This window comes from Rhinolophus sinicus, linkage group LG03 (genome assembly GCF_036562045.2).
Source record: "Rhinolophus sinicus isolate RSC01 linkage group LG03, ASM3656204v1, whole genome shotgun sequence".
In the NCBI taxonomy this organism is placed as follows: Eukaryota; Metazoa; Chordata; class Mammalia; order Chiroptera; family Rhinolophidae; genus Rhinolophus; species Rhinolophus sinicus.
In genome coordinates this window covers 53,054,772-53,071,946 of record NC_133753.1, presented here as the reverse complement: position 1 = coordinate 53,071,946, position 17,175 = coordinate 53,054,772, and the positions used below count along the sequence as shown (strand labels likewise).

The following is a 17,175-nucleotide window of genomic DNA, read 5'->3' as shown; positions in this document are numbered from 1 at the left end:
TTAAAAAGGGAACAATTTAAAGTTCTCTAGCAAATTATAGGCTTCTGAACTATTTTATAATCCAATAACCTACCCAAAAAAATAGAATCTGCACAAAGCTAGGAATTTGGCTGTCACAGAAAAAATATTTGTGAGCTTACCTAAGTTTAAATAAAACCAATAAAAGTGTGTATTTTTAGCCATGCAAAAGGTATTTAATCACACTTTATTAAAAAACATTAAAAATACCATTTTCAAAAGCATCAACAACAAACTATACTACTACCACAAAATCAACTTATTTTAAGGATATTTCTATAAATATTCTAGGTTAATTATTCCTTGCAGATTAATTATTTCATTAAAAGTAAAATAAACTTACAAGTTACATGTCAATTCAATTAGCAAACTATTAATGTTTCTTCTTAGTATCACTTCATTGCTTTCTTTAGGGTGCAAAACAGTTGAATGGATTATAATATCCTAAAAGCTGGTTTTTAAACAGTTTTGTAAATGGAGTTAATAATTCTAAAAGATCAGAATATGAAATCTGATCTTTATTCATCCTTGGTAAAGTAGTTGCTTATATTAATATCTGGGCATTGGGTAACAATGATTATATTTACTGAATTTCAAAAGAGAGAAAACAAATTAGCAATTATTTCATATTTTATTTACCTTAAGCTACCTCTCCAGAAGTTTAAAAAAAAAATCTTTAGTATAGATATTGAGTGTTACGTTGAGTGACTAAACACAGACAAACAGATAAGTTTTTCCTTCAATAATGTCATCTAGAATTGGTTTAGTCAGAAAAAAATTTAATTTCCTGGTATTTAAAATGTTTTAATATCCTGGCAAGACCTTCCAAATACAGAAATTTAAAAAAAATCTATTTAAGGTCAAAACACTTAACATACTTTGGAAAGGCCACATTACATAAAGAACTGTTTTAGTTAAGATTCATTAGAGTTAAATTACTAATATAATAAATCAAAATTATCAAATAACAAATGAATAAGATAACTAAAAATTATGGGAAATACCTAACAATTGAAACCAAATTCAAAAATATGAAACTTAGATTTCAATATTGTTGAAAGAGTAAGTTAAATTTCAGAAGGCAGTCTTACCTGGTAGCTAAAGAAAAATACCGTGGAAACAAAATTCCTGTGGTTAAGGCATATACAAATGAAAATGTCATTTACTTTTCCTCTGCTTTAAACATGCAGCATAATAGTTTTTAACAATGATCTAATAAATACATGTATTTTAGAAAAATATTTTTCTCTATGCTCATTTCTAACAAGCTTTTCATATTTTTACCATTTTTACATACACTTTTTATTGCTTAGTATTTTAAATAAGCATTCTATATTTTACTTTATTTCACAATGATTAAGGAGAGGAGACTAATAAATGAGCATTTTTGTAAATAGGAATAAAATATGGAGTTAGACATTAAAATACTATGCCACTTGAGGGGAGGGAAAAATACATCAAGGTAAAGTGTTATAAAATAAATTATTATTTAAAGCTTGTTTTTATGTTACAGAAATGTTTTATGGCTTAAATCACTTCAGAAAGTTTTTTTTTTAATGAATATTTTCTACATTGGTAAAGTAACAAATAGAGTGAAAAACTACTGGGGGTTCATCAGATTTACAAATATAAAGTTCATGACTACAAAATACTTGCTTGCTAAGTAAGGACCAGGAAAGTATATAAAACTGCTAAATTATAACCAAATATTTCATAAAGCTATTCTAATATAAATTAACATTTACCAAGACCAAAGGAAACTTACCTTACAAGAATGCTTCAAAGAATTAGATAGTTCATTTGTGAAATCTCTGTTGCTGTCTCTTGATAAATTATCAACTTTACCTTCATTTCCAGATGCAAACTTTATTAGTAATTGAGATGGTCCCCCTTTGGAACAATTGTGCTTAAGGCTGGATAAACAGGAAACATTTGGATAAGTCCCTCCCAGTGAAATACTTCTTTGGAAAAGAGCACGGTTTTCGTTTATCTGTAAATTTGGTCTTTCCAACTGTCCATTAATATTTATTTGATAATCCACGTTTTGGGAGTATGGTAAACACGCAGATGTCCTATGCATAATCCTTTCTGACATCTCTGGTCTACAATCACTATTTGCTGCTTCACAATCTACTGTAGTTGCTTTTTGTTGGGTGAAATGTACTGAAACACAAGAATATCCATCAGGTGACTTGTCAAAGACAGTCTGACTTGGACTATTATTCGCAATAACAATTTTCTTTTGTGATAAGCCCTTCCCCTGAAGTGGTCGTATGTCTCTTACTTCTCCAGTAGCACAGATTGTTTTAGATAACCGCAGTCCATTGACAGCTGTTGAAAGAAATCCCTTAGCACTAGTACCATCTTCATTGTGGGCAATTTCACTAGGAGAAATAATAAATTGGTGTGAGGTCTGATAGGATCCTTTGCTTGGAAGAATACCTGTATTTGTCGGAGAAGTTGGTGGGGTATTTGAAGGACTCCTGGGAAAAATGACTAAGGATGAGCAACGTTTTAGTGGAATTTTCGAGTTCCTGCTCACTGGCAATTTCATAATCTCTAGTCCATGCTCCAAGTCATCCTGGACAAAAGGAATTGTACTTGTACATCTTGAAAAAATTTCACATGGAGTAGTATTCCTGTTTGGCACATTTCTATAGGAGGTGCTGTCAGAAGATAAATTTCCGCCCAGAAAAGTATCATCAGTTGATGGAAAAGTATAACCGCTGCTGTCACTGATGATACTGTTGGTGTAGGAACCTCCACTTGTGATACTTGTGCATGACCCATAATCACTACCGTTGCTGTTGTAAGACCCGTTCTCACTGGTTGAAAAGTTACTAAAGCTACCACTGCAAATGGCAGAACTGCTTAAAAGGTTTCCATCATTCACAGCATTTAGTTCATTATCAACCACAGCACTGCTGTAAATGCCATCCTTCAAGACACAGGTAAATGAAGCATCGTCAGCATCAGCTAAGACACTGCTAGACTGAAGATATCCACTGTACCTTGTTGGCTGTAGTGAAATCTGTAGACAGCTGCTCTTTTTATTAACATTCTCAGGTGAAGGAACAGATGAGCTCTCCTGAGACGTAACGTTTTCCTTTATTAACGGAGCTAGTGCAGTCTGTCTGGGAGTCAGCTTCATTTGAACAATGTTAGACGTTGAAATCCGTGTTGGTCTTTTGAAGCACATGTGAACATTGCTATCCGAGTCATCTCCGGAGGTTTCTGACAAAGGATAAGTATTGCTTCTTCTGGCTGCAAAGTGCAATCGTAAGCTTTGTGCCATTTGTTCTCATTTCCAAACATGTTAAGGGCTGAAAGTCATAACAAAGATCTCTGTCGGTAGACAGGCTAGAAGCAGCTGCACTGCGTCGAAAGAAAAAATCATTTGTGGTGCCTAAAAGAGCTCTTAAGTAGTAGTCTTTATCCAAAGGAAAACACTAGATACCAGATATCTCAGAAAGAAAAAGACGACCCATTCCTGAGACTGACGTTTCCAAAATGTCTTGAATTGCTTGTAGTCAAAATGCCTTCACTTACAAAGCACTTGATTTCCAGCGACCTTTAAAGCTGAGCTCAGCTGCAGCTCACTGCCTCAAACACTGCCAACCTTGTTTCAATTATACCTTCTCCAATTTGCATGAATGAGTAACACAAGAACAACAATCTTCTAGCATTTCAAGTTGAAACAGTATTTTTTTCACTCCAGCTCTACTAAATGAACATTTAACTGTGTGAATCACTGTGCCTATACTTTTTCCAGCCGAGTTTGACCACTAATATTTTTACCCATAGGGATAAAATTACAGGAAGTTGGTAGGAATGAAACCCCATGTAATTGAGTATCAAATCGAGGATTGAATTTCCAAATAGTGGCCACACTAGGAATCTAGTCAAGTTAGTTAATGTAGAAAGGAATATAGACTGTTAAAATTTTTACAGATAACTTCAAACAGTTATGCAATTTGGACACACCAAAAGTATGGGGTAAATTAAAAATTTAGCATTCGATCAAATAGATAAGTATTTTAAACTCCAAAACACTTCTTATACAAAATGAAAGCTTAAGGAAAGAAATACAAAATGAGCCTATTAATACTATTGCAAAAATTGAGTATATGTCTGAGAAAAAATAAAGTTTAAGAGAAGCTGTCACCAAGCATTTTCTCCTATAATTTTAAGGCCTTTTACAGCCAAGTAGTACAGTCTTTAAATGATGCCATTTATATTTTGACTATTAAAACTCTGCCAAGAAATAGCCTAAGCAAACATTCCATTAAAAATATATGCAGATTAGACAGAAAAACTATACCCCAATATAGTTTGAGCACACAAGATATTTTATTCCACTGTCTCTGCAATTCATTCACTTAAGAGAGTGTTGTGGTAAGTAAAGAAGTCTAAAAAGGATTTAACACATCAAATAAACATATCTCAATGCCAATTCTGTTCTGAAAAACTCCAAGAGCTCTTTGCTGGCCCCTACTGGTGCACTGAAACAATCCATTTAGCTGTTTCATATCTATAAAGAAATACAACCCATGCTGCATATTTCTTTATATAAACAAAGTACATACTTGTTTACATTTTTGAGTACTAGCACTGCCCTAGAGGTGGAATTACTTACTACTGCTGATAAAGCTCCTCCAGTAGAGAACAGTACACTGTTTGTCCTTTTAGGGGTTGTGATTTTGTATATCTATTTTTTTCTGCTTTGTATTTATTTAACCTTTACTTTATTTTCAGTTTACTAGGTAATAAAAGTTTAATATTTTAATTTCTGCCCCAATGTCATAGACCAAGGTTGGTACTCTATTTGAAAGAAATAAATTTATTTTTAAATAATACTCTAGGGTGTATTTAAACCCCTTACCTGAATTTTATAGCTGGAACTCCAGTAATAAATATATACTGGCTCATTCATAGGAAAGTAAAAAGTAAAATAGTTCAGTTGTTTACACCACATGGTACTACACCCAAGTTGTATTTTTTTAAGTAAGGTGTTTTTTTTTTCCTCTAAGTAAAAGCAAATATGTAAAATACATACTTGCACTTTGTTTAAAAAAGAAAACCCCATAAGACAGAGCTGTTCTCAATCACAATTTTCTCAACAGTATTTTAAATCTATTAAGACAAGAAAAAATAGAAATATGGTATCGATTAAATTATATTTCTGACTAGAATAATATTTCTGACTCGAATGAGACAGTCTATGTTTTAGAATGTGTGCAATAATGTAAACTTAGTAATAAAATTGTTACGCAATTTTGGTTTTGTATAATCTCCCTAATGATTTTACAGATGTCAGTAAACAGTCCCTTATCATGCCTTTTCTTTAAAGAAGAAACAGTCCTAATCTTTTCACATTGCCTTCAAATGACTTCTGCTTTCTGTCTTATTAAGTTAGGGGTCTGATAATTCAAAGAATGGATCATTACTAATCGGCTAATCAATGAGATCTAACTGCTCGTGCCTGCGGCCTAAAACTTTCAGTTAATAAGCAAAGCTCCTCTAGTTCTTAATATAAAATAATGAACCTCAAGAATTTGGCCAGATAAATGTTTTCTCTTTGGTAAGCTCCCCTATAAGCATCAGTTTCATGTTAGTTAAAACTCGAACTAGATTTTAAGCTTCCAGTGTGTGAGGGCCATAACTAAACATTTCTTCTGACGCCCCGAGCTCCTCCTGGGAACAAGTAAGCACAAAGCAACACCAGAGAGGAGACTGAATGGATAGATGAATAGCCACTCTGCCTGCCTCATGATTTCTTTCAGGGTTTTCAAAAGAAGTTGATCCAGTTACTTCTTCTAAAGAAATGTCAAAAAGCACTGCAGCTGGACAAGAAGGACTGATGCTTGAAAATTTTGCAAAGAGGAAAAGTAAGGTAAGAGAATCATCTGCCCTTCCTAGCTCGCTCTTCAGTCTGCGTTTAATTCTCGAGAGGCTGAACAGTTTGCATTGCTGACTCTGGTCTGGGACTACACGGGCTCTGTGCTGCTGTCACAGCAGTGATGTGCAGAGCCTGGGGGACCTGGGGTAAAATGTAGCCCCTTAGCCAAACAGATGCCAAAAGAGGAGCCTTAACCCAAGGGGAGCAGAGGTACAGTGGGGGCAACCCTCATCGGGGAGGAATCTATGCCAGTCCTATAGAGTTTCATATTCTGAAGGGACACAGATAATGTCTTAGGATTAGACTGGAGCTCAGGACCCCACATTCTGACATGTTTGGTGATTGATTATCTACACAGAAAATAATGTGATTATTGACATGCTATGGCTAGGCTCTGGATAACCCGAATCATTGACTAGATCTTTGAACTCTAAAGTCCAGGGTGATGATAACATGTATGTGTCACTTGGCGGGGTTGTTTTACCTAGTTGTTTGGTCAAACACCAGTTTAGGTGCTGCTGTGAAGCTATTTTTGAGATGTGATCGACATTTCAATCACAGATTTTGAGTAAAGTCGATTACCTTCCATAAGATGGTGGGCATCATCCAATCAGTCAAAGGCCTTAAAAGCAAAGGCAGGTTTCCCACACAAGAAGCAATTCTGCCTCAAGACTACAACATAGAAACCCTGCCTGAGTTTCCCGCTTGTTGGCCTTCCCTGCAGATTTCAGCCTCAAGACTGTAACATCAACTCTTCCCTGAGTCTTCAACAAGCCATCCCTGCCCCCTAGGGAATCTGTAATATCCTGATCAATGCATTCTTTTGTGTTTGCTTTTAGCTTTAAAGGTTTTTGTTTGTTTGTTTTTAATGTTTATATATCATGTTTATAACCCTAGAAATATCCCATTGTTAATATCAGAGGCAATGCTTCTTCCTTTTGACATATCATGACACCATGTATAGTACTCTACATGTGCTCAAGGAATGTTAATGCACCAGAGTATGAGAAATATCCATTTTGGCAACGAAGAAAGAGTTACACACCATACTGAAGTTACAGGCAAAAAAGACTAGACAACTATGGTGAAAAGTGCAAACATGAGCTATCCCTCCTTGTGGACAACATTACAAATAACTCACATAAAATAGTTCACCAATGAAGCACCCAAGAATCAGGGAGAAATTCACATTGGTGTCAGTAACAACAGGAAAAATAACACCGTAACACCATGACCCAGCAATTCAACCCCAAAATACGAATCTTAACAGATACACATGTGCATCAGGAAACATGGCAAGAATGTTTAGCAACTGGTAATAGTAAAAACCTGGAAACAACATTGGTATCTATTAAGGAGGATAAATACACAAATTAGGATTTTATGGCATTTGCAGATGATGGAAAATTATGCATCAGTGAAAATGTGTTATCATGGATCAAAAAGCATGTCACAGAGGAATGCATTCAGAGTGATACTATTTTGATAAATTGAAAAACATGCAAAAGGAAACTGTTTTTTTTAGGGATACATATATATACATGATAAAATTATTTTTAAAAAGGAAAGAAATGATAAACAATTTTCAGGATGGTGGCTGCTACTTGTGAGCGGAAGAAAAGGAAATGCTGTTGGGAAGGCTAACGGGGGTTTTGAAGAGTTTGGTAATGTTATAGTCCTTAAGTTGAGTAATAAAGTACACAGATATATATCTTATTATTTAAAATAAAGATTCATATTATATCTACTTTTTGTATATATATTTCATTGTTGAAAAAACACCAACACTAAATTTCATCTGGTCCCATCTAGAAGGAAAACAGCTCTGTAAAGACAGAGGGGAGGAAAAAATTCTTATTCTATAGTAAAAGCAAAAGCAAAAATACAAACAGAAAAAAAAAATCAAATCATCATTTGTCACTCAGCGTTAAAAAGTTAGATTGCCAGTTAGTGAGGAAGTCTCCTTTGGCAGCAGAAAAGCATCTTTGCTAATTAATAGATTTTGTTTGCAATACCTTCAGTTCCTAGTATAGCTGTCATTTCTTGAGAGGGGAAAAGAAAATATGTTATGAGGTCTAACGCTAAAAACAGATTTTTAAAAATAAAAAATCCAGTGTCTTTGTTAGCTATAAAAATGAATAAAACTGTTCAACTTTTTTGGTACTTTGAACACATAACAATGTTCTTGTACCTTCATGTTCAAATCTTAACAGGTTTAAAATATAAGTGTAAGACGCTAAGGAGGTTTGAAATAGGATCCCAAAGAGACAAAATTAGGAAAAGGATAGGATTTGAAGATAGTCTTAAGGAAATCAGAAATCAAAACTACCGGTATCATTAAAAAAAAATAAAACCAGGTTTAACTTTGCTTTTTGCCTATATAAGAGCTGGCAATCCTTTATTTTATCAGTGCAAAGAAGATAATTTTTCTTTGTAAAACAATGGGGATAAGAGACTAGATGAGACGTTGCAACCCCCCAGAATCCTCTGGAGTGAGGAGGTACACCTCAAAACACTGTGGACCACCAACCAGGGTACAGGGATGAAGCAAGTGGAGGCAAGACCAAGAGGCCGGCTTTCCTGTCATCTCCTGAGTAAGACCTTATAATTTGTTTAGAAATGACAATCAGGAGAGGCGCCTACTAGGAGAATGGAAGGGTAGAGTGTAGCACCAGGAAGGAGAAAAAAAAAATTATATCTGCCTAACCATATTACCCAAAGTCTCCATAACAACCCCAAATCATTCTCTCACATCACTGATTCCCAACCACTTTTCCTTGCGGATTTTTTGAAATATACCCTTGCTTCATATTTTACACAAGTATAGTGTAACTTACCAATCGATTTTCATCAAATACTTCAAAAAGAAGCCGGTGCTGCTGTGGATGGACCTAAGTAAGACAAACACAACCTTTTTTTAGAAACAAGTGAACATCAACCTACAGAGACTGAGAAACAAATTGCTTGAAAATGTTGCCATTTCCTAACTCCTATTATTTACAAGAAATTTTAAAGTATAGGAGATACTTAAGACAAAGGCATACCAGTCACATGTCACCCATTGTCTAATAGTTTTACCATAAAAACAAAGTGAATTTGGTGGCTTATTTTTCCAATTTGTGTAAAATAGAATGAAAAGAAGTAAAATGAAATTTCTAAAAAATTATTTAAATGTTTGCCAGCACTTAAAAATATAGGCTAGATTTTAACTCCTTATTATCAATTTTATTTACTCACTTTTTATTTATCAGGTTAGAACTACCCAAAGAGGATGTTGATTTTATGGGAACTAGTGTTCTGAATCTTTTTAGTATTAACTTGATAAAGGAATCTGTTGCTTCCACTATAAAAAGTACACAAGCAGTCAGAAAGTATAAACTGAATTTTCACTTAATGTTTATATTTCACATGAGTGAAAATTAACATGCAGTATTTTATTTTTCAAAGCTGGTATTTCAACACCAAGTTAAAAATCTACTTAATATCTGAAATAAGTCAGAGAAAGGCAAACACCATGTTATTTCACTTATATGTGGAGTCTAAAAAACAAAATAAACAAACAAAACAGAAACAAACTCATAGATAGAGAACAAATTGATGGTTGCCGCAGAGGGGAGAGGGTGGGGAAGATTGGGAGGCTGGGTGAAAAAGGTGAAGGGATTGAGAAGTACAAATTGGTAATTATAAAACAGGCACAGGGATGTAAAGTACAGCATAAGGAATACAGTCAATAATATTGTAATAACTGTGTATGGGGTCAAATGGGTAATAGACTTACCAGGGTGATCACTTCAAAAGTTATATAAATGTCTAATCACTATGTTGTACACCTAATATAATATTGTATGTCAACTGTAACTGAAAACGTTAAAAAATTATTTTAAAAACTAATATCAAACATAAAGAATCTTTAATAATTTTTTATACTAGAGGTTAAAATGTATGAGATAATAGAAAAAAATATATATATATTGGTCTCTTGCCCCAGTTCCTGGCACAGAGCTCCTGAAACCCTTGTAATTGCCTGGATGACAGGAGTGTCTTTTGTTCTAATGAGGTGACTCTGGGTGAGCTCTACGATGAGGGCTGGTCACGGAAAGAACAAGCCCTGACTAGATGCTTGGAATTTTCAGCCCCAACCCCCATTCTCTTGAGAAGGGAGGAGGTTTGAAAATGGAGTTAATGATCAATCACGCCTATGTGACGAAGCCTCCATAAAATTCCCAAAAGTACAGAGTTCAGAGAGCTTTTGGGTTGGTGAACACATCCATATATGGGGAGGGTGAAGCACCCCAAGTCTACAGGGACAGAAGCTCCTGCACTCAGAAACTTCCCAGACCTTAACTTATGTATCCCTTCACCTGACTGTTCGTCTTTATCCTTTATTATATCCTTTAATAAACTGGTAAGCATGAATAAGTGTTTCTCTGAGTTCTGAGCGCTGCTCTAGCAAATTAATGGAACCTGAGGAGGGGGTCATGGAACCTCCAATTTGTAGTCAAGTCAGACAGAAGCTGGGGGTAACCTGAGAATCTACTACTTTGGACTGGTGTCTGCAGTGAAGTCACTTTTATGGGACTGAGCCCTTAATCTGTGGGATCTGACACTAACTCCAGGTAGATAGTATCAGAACTGAGTTAAAATGCAGGACATCTGGCTAGTGTTGCACATAATTGCCGCATGTGGCGGGAAAGCCATCCACACATTTAGTGACCAGAAGTGTGAGAAGTGAAGGGTTCTCAGAGAGTATCAAAGGAAAAACACAGGCGATGGGAAACTAGAATTATTTTCCCAATGATAAATATGTTTCCCCACTCAGGCTAATATAAGATAATCTATAAAAAGTTCCCACATTTAGGGTGATTTTTTTCCCCCTATGATAAATACATTACATTAAACACTGCGATAATGTAATACTTTGCTTAACATGTCAAAAGCATTGATAGCCTTCAGAAAAATGTCCTATAAGTGTGACAAAGATATTTAAATACCAAACCCAATGTCCACTCTCACTTCTTTCTGAGAACATAATCTTAATTTTACCTGCAGCAATGCATCCAGAGTCACCACACAGCACAACTCTGGGGGATAATTTGTTTTATTTGAAGTATAATATATATTCAGTAAAGTGTAATGTATACTAACCTTAAATATATAGCTTGATGACTTTTTATATATGTATACTGTGTCATCATCACCCAAATCAAAATATCAAACACTCCATTCTTTATTATATGTTGTTTTCCATGTGAATAGTGCCCTCTGGATTTGTTCAACAGTGAGACTCTAAATATGTCTACCTAAAAATGACTCCCTTCCACCTAAGGGCGACGAAAGAGACCAACCTAATGGCAGTCACTGGATGGGACTTCTGGGAGAGCTCTTTACATGGGGCTGTCTCAACTGGGAGAGATGTTCTTCTTGCCCTTTGCATTTCTCTTTCTTGCCTGGAACTTGGTTGGGAAGGCTGGCACTCCTGCAGCCATGTTGTAACCACGAAGCAACTCTGAGGACAGAAGCCCCAATTAAGGGCTCAACAGTATAGGGATAATGTAAGGCAATCATCTTTTCTAAGAAGACGTAAAGGAAGTTTTGGGGAGGAGATGAAAGTTTAGCAGAGACATGAAGGATGGGAAGAATTTGAATAAGAAAGTATAGAGAACATTCACAGCAAGGAGATGACATGAGGAAAGGCCTGGGAGCAGAATGAGCATGTGCTAAGGAGAGCACATGGATAAGAGTATTTTTGTATTTGAAAGTGGCAAGAAAAATTTGGTTAGTGAGGGTAGAGCTAGGCTGAAGTCACTGAAATTCTGAAAAGGTGTTAAAATTTGATTGGTAGGGAAGAAAATGAAGCTTTTAAAGGAAAACAAATGGCATGATGTAGGTCATATGTAAATATTATTTTTGTTAGTGATACCCACAATGAATTGGACTAGAGAGAGACCCTGGAATCCATAGGGACTGTGGTCCTAGTAACTCCGGCATGAAGTGATGAGAGCTCTGCCTGGGATTGTCCCAGTGAGAACAGGGAGGGAGATGAGGCCATGAAAATCATTCGGAGGGAAAAAATCAGAAGTCTCAGTGTCTACCAAAGTACCTGACAGACACTGTAGACATTCAATATCAACAAGGAATATTCTAAGAACATAGGAATAATATCTGATCTGATCAGGCCTCTGCTGTCCTACTTCAGGCCATAATTAATAGCTTCTTAACAGGATTCTCTACTTCAATTGGCTTCTCTTTTTAATCTGTCTTTCCTACTATAATTGGAGTGACTTACCCTAAAAGACATCTTTACTGCCCCACTCAAAAGTTGCTCCTAAGGGCCTAAAGAATAAAATCCAAACCTGAGCATGGAACAATGCTTCATGATCTGAGTCCGATTTGCATTTCCAGCCTTATCTCCTAACTGTCTCCCTAGAAAGAAACTACTCACTGCTTACTGAGTACATTCAGTAAGAATTAAGTTCATTAGACCTAAATCCGAGGTTAAGCAAATTATGGCTTCTGAGCCAAACCCAGCCACCTGCTTTTTTTTTCATTCCTACAGCCCATGAGATGAGAATGTTTTTTATATTTTTAAATGGCTATATTTTAAATAGATACATAAATACCTACACACATAGCCTCAATTTTTGCCTCCATGCCCATGACACCTGAAATATTTACTATTTGGCCCTTTAAGAAAATGTTTGCTGACCCCAGTCATAAGACATTCACTGTATATTATCTATTAATCTCTCTCCTATGTATCTGAAATAAAAATGGTACTCGATAAAGCTATCCTTGGAAGATGTGAGAAAAGAGTCACTCAAACCACTTCCTGTGTTCTGTGGTTCACATGAGGAGTTCTGCTTGAGAAAGACAGAATCAGTCTGGGGAACCTTGCATTCAATTAGTTCGAATCCCCAAATGATAATACAAACAGAGGGAAGGAAATTATTAAAGAAATTAGTCACAGAAAATTTTTCAGCGCTGAAGGGAAACAGTTGTCTTGAAATTGAAATGCTTAGCAAAGGCCCAGCACAATGAATTTTTAAAACTGTACACACAAGGCATATCATTGTGAAATTTTAAAACACTAGGCTAAAGATAATTATCAAATTTTTCAGAAAGAGAGAGGAGAATCATCCTCAAAGGAACAAGAATCAAACTTTTCAACAGCAACATAATGTTCAACGATGATTAACGCAATGCCTTTAAGTTTCTCAGGAAGAATTACTTTCAACCTAGAATCTTGTGAGGGGCAAAACTATTGACCAAACATAAGTTGACTATTTATTCTTCTATCATAGCTGGAAGTCAATTTGGGACACGGATGTATGAGCTATTCAGCAATATGGGAATAATGACAAGAATAACAAACAGAAACAGTTAAAAAGCAGCTCCTTCTGGGAAGCGGGAATAGGAAGATAAAGGACAGGGCACTAGAGGTAGCTGCTTTTCATCATAAGCCCCTTTATACGATATCATGTTTAAGCTATGAGTGAATTCTATGATGAGATGATTTTTTAAAAAATTTATTTAAAACAGGAGTAGATCTGTGGTTACAAAAAAGAGTTTACAGAGTCATATTTATAGGAAAGGTGAAACAAAAATAAAAGTACTGGTAACAGGTTGTCAGAGGAGTAACCAAAGTTTCAAAGAACAAAAATATTTTAAGTGTCCGTTTATCCTACTAGTATTCATAAAGAACCTGAAGTAAGTTCCTGGAAATTTAGCTGGTAGATTCAGGAATAAACAATGTAGGCATATTTTTTAAAAATCTCTTCATTGAGATATAATTCATATACCATACAACTGACCCATTGAAAGTATACAATTCAATGATTTTTAGTATATTCATAGAGTGTGCAACCACCATCACAATTTTAAAACATTTTCATCACCTCAAAAAGAAACCCCATGCCCTTTAGCAGTCACTCCTAATTTCTTCTCAATTTCCCCAGTCTGAGGCCACCTCTAATCTTTCTGTCTCTGTAGATTTGCCTATTTGACAGTTAATATAAGTGGAATCATACAATATGTGGTCTTTTGTAATTGGCTTCTTTCACTTAGCATAATGTTTTTGAGGTTCACCCATGTGGTAGCAGGTGTCAGCACTTCATTGCTTTTTATAGCTGAATAACATCCCATATACATTTTGTTTATCCATTCACTTGATAAACATTTAGGTTGTTTCTACTTTTTGACTATAACGAATAATGATGCTAACATTCATGTACAAGTTTTTGTGCGGAAATATGTTGTAAGTGCATTTAAAAACTGTAAAATGTGTCCATATTTATGTGGTTTTATTTCTGGGTTCTCAATTCTATTCCATTGGTCTATGTGTCTGTTTTTCTGCCAATACCATGCTGTTTTGATTATTGTAGCCCTGTAGTACAAGCCAAAGTCAGGGAGTGTGATACCTCCATTATTGTTCTTTTTCCTTAAGATTGCTTTGGCTATTCGGGGTCTTTTATGGTTCCAAACAAATCTGATGATTTTTCGTTCTATTTCTTTAAAAAATGCCATTGGGATTTTGATGGGGATTGCATTAAATCTGTATATTGCTTTGGGTAATATGGCCATTTTAACTATGTTGATTCTTCCAATCCATGAGCATGGAATGTCTTTCCATTTCTTTGTGTCTTCTTCAATTTCTTTCAAAAATGTCTTCTAGTTTTCAGCATATAGGTCTTTCACATCCTTGGTTAAGTTTATTCCTAGGTATTTTATTCTTTTTGCTGCAATTGCAAAAGGAATTGTTTTTTGTATTTCTTTTTCTGAGATTTCATTGTTAGTATATAGGAAAACAATGGACTTTTGTACGTTGATTTTGTAGCCAGCAACTTTACTGTATTCATTGATTGTTTCTCATAGCTTTTTGGAGGAGACTTTAGGGTTTTCTATATATAGCATCATGTCATCTGCAAAGAGTGATAATTTAACTTCTTCATTCCCAATTTGGATGCCTTTTATTTCTTTCTCTTGCCTGATTGCTCTGGCAAGGACTTCCAACACTATGTTGAAAAGCAGAGGTGATAGGGGACAGCCCTGTCGTGTTCCTGAACGTAGAGCAAAGGGCTTCAGTTTTTCGCCATTAATTATGAGATTAGCAGAGGGCTTGTCATATATGGCCTTTATTATGTTAAGGTATTTTCCTTTTATACCTATTTTATTAAGTGTTTTAATCATAAATGGATGTTGTATCTTGTCAAATGCTTTTTCTGCATCAATTGATATAATCATATGATTTTTGTCCTTTATTTTGTTTATGTGATGTATCACATTGATGGATTTGCAGATGTTGAACCATCCTTTTTGACAAAGAAGCTAAAAACATACACTGGAGGAAAGACAGCCTCTTCGATAAATGGTGCTGGGAGAATTGGATAACCACGTGCAAAAGAATGAAACTGGACTGCTATTTGTCACCATGTACCAAAATTAATTCAAAATGGATCAAAGACTTAAGCATAAGACCTGACACAAACTGCATAGAAGAAAACATAGGTACTAAACTTATGGACCTTCGGTTCAAAGAGCATTTTATGAATTTGACTCCAAAGGTAATGGAAGTAAAAGCTAAAATAAACGAATGGGACTATATGAAACTTAAAAGCTTCTGCACAGCAAAAGAAACCATTGACAAAATAAAGAGGCAACCAACTGAATGGGAGAAGATTTTTGCAAACAGTGCCTCCGATAAGGGGCTAATATCCAAAATATACAAGGAACTCATGCAACTCAATAACAAAAAAACAAACAACCCAATTGAAAATGGGCAGAGGACCTGGAGAGACATTTCTCCAAAGAGGACATACAAATGGCAAATAGACATATGAAAAAATGCTCAACATCACTCATCATCAGAGGAATGCAAATAAAAACCACAATGAGATATCACCTCACCCCAGTCAGAATGGCTATCATCAACAAGACAAATAGTAACAAGTGTTGGAGAGGCTGTGGAGAAAAAGGAACCCTCATACACTGTTGGTGGGAATGCAGACTGGTGCAGCCGTTATGGAAGGCCGTGTGGAGGTTCCTCAAAAAATTTTGAATAGAATTACCCTATGACTCAGCAATCCCTCTCCTGGGTATCTACCCCAAAAATCTGAAAACATTTATACATAAAGACACGTATGCTCCAATGTTCATTACAGCTTTGTTTATGGTGGCCAAGACATGGAAACAACCAAAATGTCCTTCGATAGATGAATGGATAAAGAAGTTGTGGTATATATACACAATGGAATATACTATTTGGTGGTAAGAAAAGATGATATAGGAACATTTGTGACAACATGGATGGATCTTGAGAGTGTAATGCTGAGCGAAATAAGTCAGACAGAAAAAGCAGAGAACCATGTGATTTCATTGATATGTGGTATATAAACCAAAAACAACAAAAGAACAAGACAAACAAATGAGAAACAAAAACTCATAGACACAGACAATAGTTTAGTGGTTACCAGAGGGTAAGGGGGTTGCGGGGTGAGAGATGAGGGTAAGGGGGATCAAATATATGGTGATGGAAGGAAAACTGACGCTGGGTGGTGAACACACAATGGGATTTATAGATGATGTAATACAGAATTGTACACCTGAAATCTATGTAATTTTACTAACAATTGTCACCCCAATAAATTTTACAAATAAATTAAAAAAGAAACTGTAAAATGTTAAATGAATTAAATAAGCTTTTTTTTGGTGGGGGTTAACAGTGTGTTTTTTCCAGGACCCATTAGCTCCAAGTCAAATCATTGTCCTTCAATCTAGTTGTGGAGGGCACAGCTCAGCTCCAAGTCCAGTCTCCGTTTTTAATGTTAGTTCCAGGGGGTGCAGTCCACCATCCCATGTGGGAATTGAACCAGCAACCTTGTTGTTGAGAGCTCGCACTCCAACCAACTGAGCCATCCAGCCGCCCCTCTGAAAGCTCTGTGGCAGCTCATTGTCTTCAGCCTAGCTGTGGAGGGCGCAGCTCACTGGCATTGAACCAGCAACCCTGTTGTTAAGAGCTCCCGCTCTAACCAACTGAGCCATCCTGCCATCCTAGGTAAGTAGTTTTATAAGCATAAAGCATTATATAAAGTATCTTGGCATTTTTATTTATATGTTTTATGTCTTCCTACTTTGTTTCTCTGTACAGTTAATTATTTATAATCAACAAATATAAAAATAAATTATAGATACACAGCCATGGGGGGGCAAACAGTAAAAAAGATACATAGTGAATTATAAATCTCTTATCGTCGTCCCACTCT

The 17,175-nt window shown here is 35.6% G+C and overlaps 1 protein-coding gene across 6 annotated transcripts in view; it reads right to left on the bottom strand.

Annotated features, from left to right (window-relative positions):
* NEDD4 (NEDD4 E3 ubiquitin protein ligase) overlaps positions 1-17,175 on the bottom strand; it is a 113,423-nt gene that overhangs the window by 59,634 nt on the left and 36,614 nt on the right. For 4 of the 6 annotated variants that reach the window (XM_019732304.2, XM_019732300.2, XM_074327712.1 and 1 more), the window contains one exon: positions 8,755-8,808. In XM_019732304.2, the coding sequence (XP_019587863.1) occupies positions 8,755-8,808 (54 nt within the window). Of the gene's footprint in view, positions 1-1,783; positions 3,741-8,754; positions 8,809-17,175 lie in introns of those variants that run through there. The other 2 variants (XM_019732299.2, XM_019732298.2) reach the window with 2 other exon arrangements.